This window comes from Egretta garzetta, unplaced genomic scaffold (assembly GCF_000687185.1).
Source record: "Egretta garzetta isolate BGI_Z169 unplaced genomic scaffold, ASM68718v1 scaffold149, whole genome shotgun sequence".
Classification (NCBI taxonomy): domain Eukaryota; kingdom Metazoa; phylum Chordata; class Aves; order Pelecaniformes; family Ardeidae; genus Egretta; species Egretta garzetta.
In genome coordinates, this window is record NW_009269998.1 from 2,709,341 (window position 1) to 2,712,083 (window position 2,743).

The 2,743-nt window shown below is 50.0% G+C and overlaps 1 protein-coding gene across 1 annotated transcript; it reads left to right on the top strand.

Annotated features, from left to right (window-relative positions):
• Positions 1–250: 250 nt before the first annotated feature.
• Positions 251–2,478, top strand: LOC118453232. Its single transcript, XM_035902873.1, has 5 exons — positions 251–611; positions 718–914; positions 1,018–1,162; positions 1,295–1,412; positions 2,131–2,478. Exons 1-4 carry the CDS (start codon positions 377–379, stop codon positions 1,387–1,389), a joined length of 672 nt encoding a protein of 223 aa, XP_035758766.1. The 5' UTR covers positions 251–376; the 3' UTR covers positions 1,390–1,412; positions 2,131–2,478.
• Positions 2,479–2,743: the final 265 nt, after the last annotated feature.

Sequence of the window (2,743 nt, forward strand, 5' to 3'; positions counted from 1 at the left end):
AGGGTACCTAATAAATATTAACCAATAATCAAAAATCAGTGCCAATGGTTTGTATTTACTGTCATGTTAACGAATCAATAAAACAATTTAGTTTACTCTTTTCTGTGTTGCTTTCTTACAGGTACAGCCGTGCTTACTCTCGGCAGTCTCTGCTCTTTCAGAACTTTCTCCCAGTGTGGGTTGAGCTGTCTCACAGTATTATAATGAAGTTTCTTCACCTGCATGTGCTTCATTTAAGGTCTCATTTTAACCCATTTCAACAAATCGGTTTGGGGTTTTTTTTTTTTCGTTACAGGTTTTGAAAGGGACTGGTTGCTTCAAGGCACAGATAGGAGCATGCTACAATGCGTGTAAATCTTGGGAAATTATTCCAAATATGGAATATTTGTTCCAGGATTGCAGCAGAAATCTGCATCTGACTTTTTTGGTGCTGTTTTTTACGTTTCTTCTAGTCGTGAGAATTTTGGGGCATGCTGCAGGCCACTCCTGGTGCTTTCATGGTGAGCAAACCTGTTCTGTCGGTCCTGTCTCGGGGATCTGCTGTCGTGACCTGGCACGTCGAGGAGGAATGGCTCCGGTTTGTGGCCTAGGCTGTGTCAGGATGAATCAAAGTACGTCTGGTTCATACAAAGAGTTTTGAAGGTGCAGGAGAGTAACGTGTTGGAGAAAAATCCTTTGCTAAGCTGTCTCGCAGGGATTTTGTGTCTCTTCTCCAAGGGCTGATGCGCAGACGCTTCTCTGACGCAGCCGGGAGTTGCCCAGCAGTGCTGGCCCGGAGCCAGCCCGGCCTTCTGGCGGTGTCGGAGGCCACCGATCCGCCGGAGCGCAGGCTTTGGGAGCACCCCAGCTGGCAGCTTCTCTTCCAGCAGGATCATAGCGTTTTCCTGCAAGGAAACTGCCCCGGGACTACCCAGGTTTCTGAAATCCCCACCACCGCCAGTTCTTATAGGAAGTGGCACACGAACTTTGGTTGTCACAGGCAATTTTTTTAAAATTTTTTTTGCTGTTTGGTGCCAGACCCTAAGACCTGAGTTTCTGCTCATCCTCAAAGCTCAAGTGTCTAAGAGCATACACATATTCGGGATCCCGGTGAACAAAGGCGCCCGCCTCTGTGCTTGTGGACATGCTGCAGAAGGATTTTTTTTTTTAGCCAGTTTACCCAGTAAGCGGCTCTTGCGCACCAGTTTGGTGTCGTGATGTGCACAGCCCTTCCACGGACATTCGACCGAGACCTGCGCTCTGGTTGTTTCCGAAACGGCGCATGAATAACACCACGTTGCCCTTTTCTCCTTAGCCCGCCCGGAGGCGATTCCGGAGGCGAGCCCTGCAAGGAGCTGTACGCACCCTGGATCTCTGCAGTGCATTTTGTGGCAGGACACGCTTCCGTAACGCCGGACCTGGCAGCTGGGCAGGTACAGAGGCGAGAGTTGGTGTGCTGGCAGCGGGGAGGGAGTGCAGCCCTGGTGTAAACGCTCGCCGGCACGCTCTTGGGAGAGTTGGCTGGACCAAACCCAATTTACCTCTCTCTGTGCTTCAGCCCTCGTGAGCAGGCTCTGTGGTTTTAGCCAGCCTTGGGTGGAAATCCAGCCGGGCCGGCTTCATTTGCCTGGGCAGAGTGAGGCTGTGCTTCGGTTTCCTCTCTGCTGAGGTGTCAAGAGGGCTTATAAAGGCGTGCGGTCATCTCATTTTAATGCTGCTTTTTGTGATACCAATACCCAGGTGTTTGGAGTGGAACTGACATTGCCCCGGTATTTTATACGGCCTCTGCCAAACGATTTGTTGGATGTCCCATCTCCGCGTGGGAGCCCTCTCAGCTGGTCAGCCAGCAACCTGAGCGCCCCGTACGACTGCTGGAGCCCTGAGTCACTCTATCCTTTCATTAAAGCGTGTTCCTTTAATATGTTCCTCTTGCATAAAATTACCCGAGAATTACTTCCTAGAGGAAAATGCCCAACGAATGCACTTTATATTATTGAGTATTTTCTATAAATTAGCTAAACAAGGAGGAAAGCTTGAAATATCTAGGGTGTGCCAGGCAGTTGCAGGGGATGCATATGTCAACCTCAGGCATGATTTATCTCACGTGCCTTTTCTGACAGTTGCAATTTAACGGCTGTATTTTCCTCCGAGCTCTCGGGAGGCCGAACATCTTGTCAAGTTTCTAGCTTTATGGTGGAAGAGTAAATGTCTGCTTGCCAGTGTGATTTATCTGAGTCACTCTGGGAGAGGCGCGGAGCAATCGGAGCGTGACTAGTGGCATAAATAAAGAGCGGGACCCTTCCTGAGGGCAGCGTTACTCTTGCTGCCTTTCAGAGGAGAGCTGCTGCGCCGTAACCAACTGCTGCTGCTCATTGCCGGGTGCGATGCTGTGAGCGGAGACCTCACGCGCGGCGCTCCGGTCCGGCGTGATGCTCCTTTGCATTTCAGCTTGGAGTTACAGTGAGCGGAGCAAGGAAGGGCAAGGAAAAGTTCCACAGTGAGGGCAGCAGTGGACCAGTGACAGAGCTGGCCCTTCACGTCCGCTGGGGTGGATTTTTTTTTTTTTTTAATAGTTGGAAGAGAGAAGGGGTTATAAAACCTAAGCTCATTTCTTTCTCAGTCTCTCTGTAATAGCGGCGTTAGCACTGTAAGTAGTCGTCATCACCAGTTTTGTCGTAAAAAAACAATTTTAAACTTTTTTTTGTCGTACTTTCGAACGTGCGGCACCGCACAGCATCCTCTCAACGTCCCAAGACTTCTCCGC

Coding starts and splice junctions, on each gene's coding strand:
- LOC118453232 (XM_035902873.1), top strand. CDS start 377: ATGGAATATTTGTTCCAGGATTGCAGCAGAAATCTGCATCTGACTTTT. Junction 612..717: donor CTGTGTCAGGATGAATCAAA/GTACGTCTGGTT, acceptor CTCTTCTCCAAG/GGCTGATGCGCAGACGCTTC. Junction 915..1,017: donor ACTGCCCCGGGACTACCCAG/GTTTCTGAAATC, acceptor GTTTGGTGCCAG/ACCCTAAGACCTGAGTTTCT.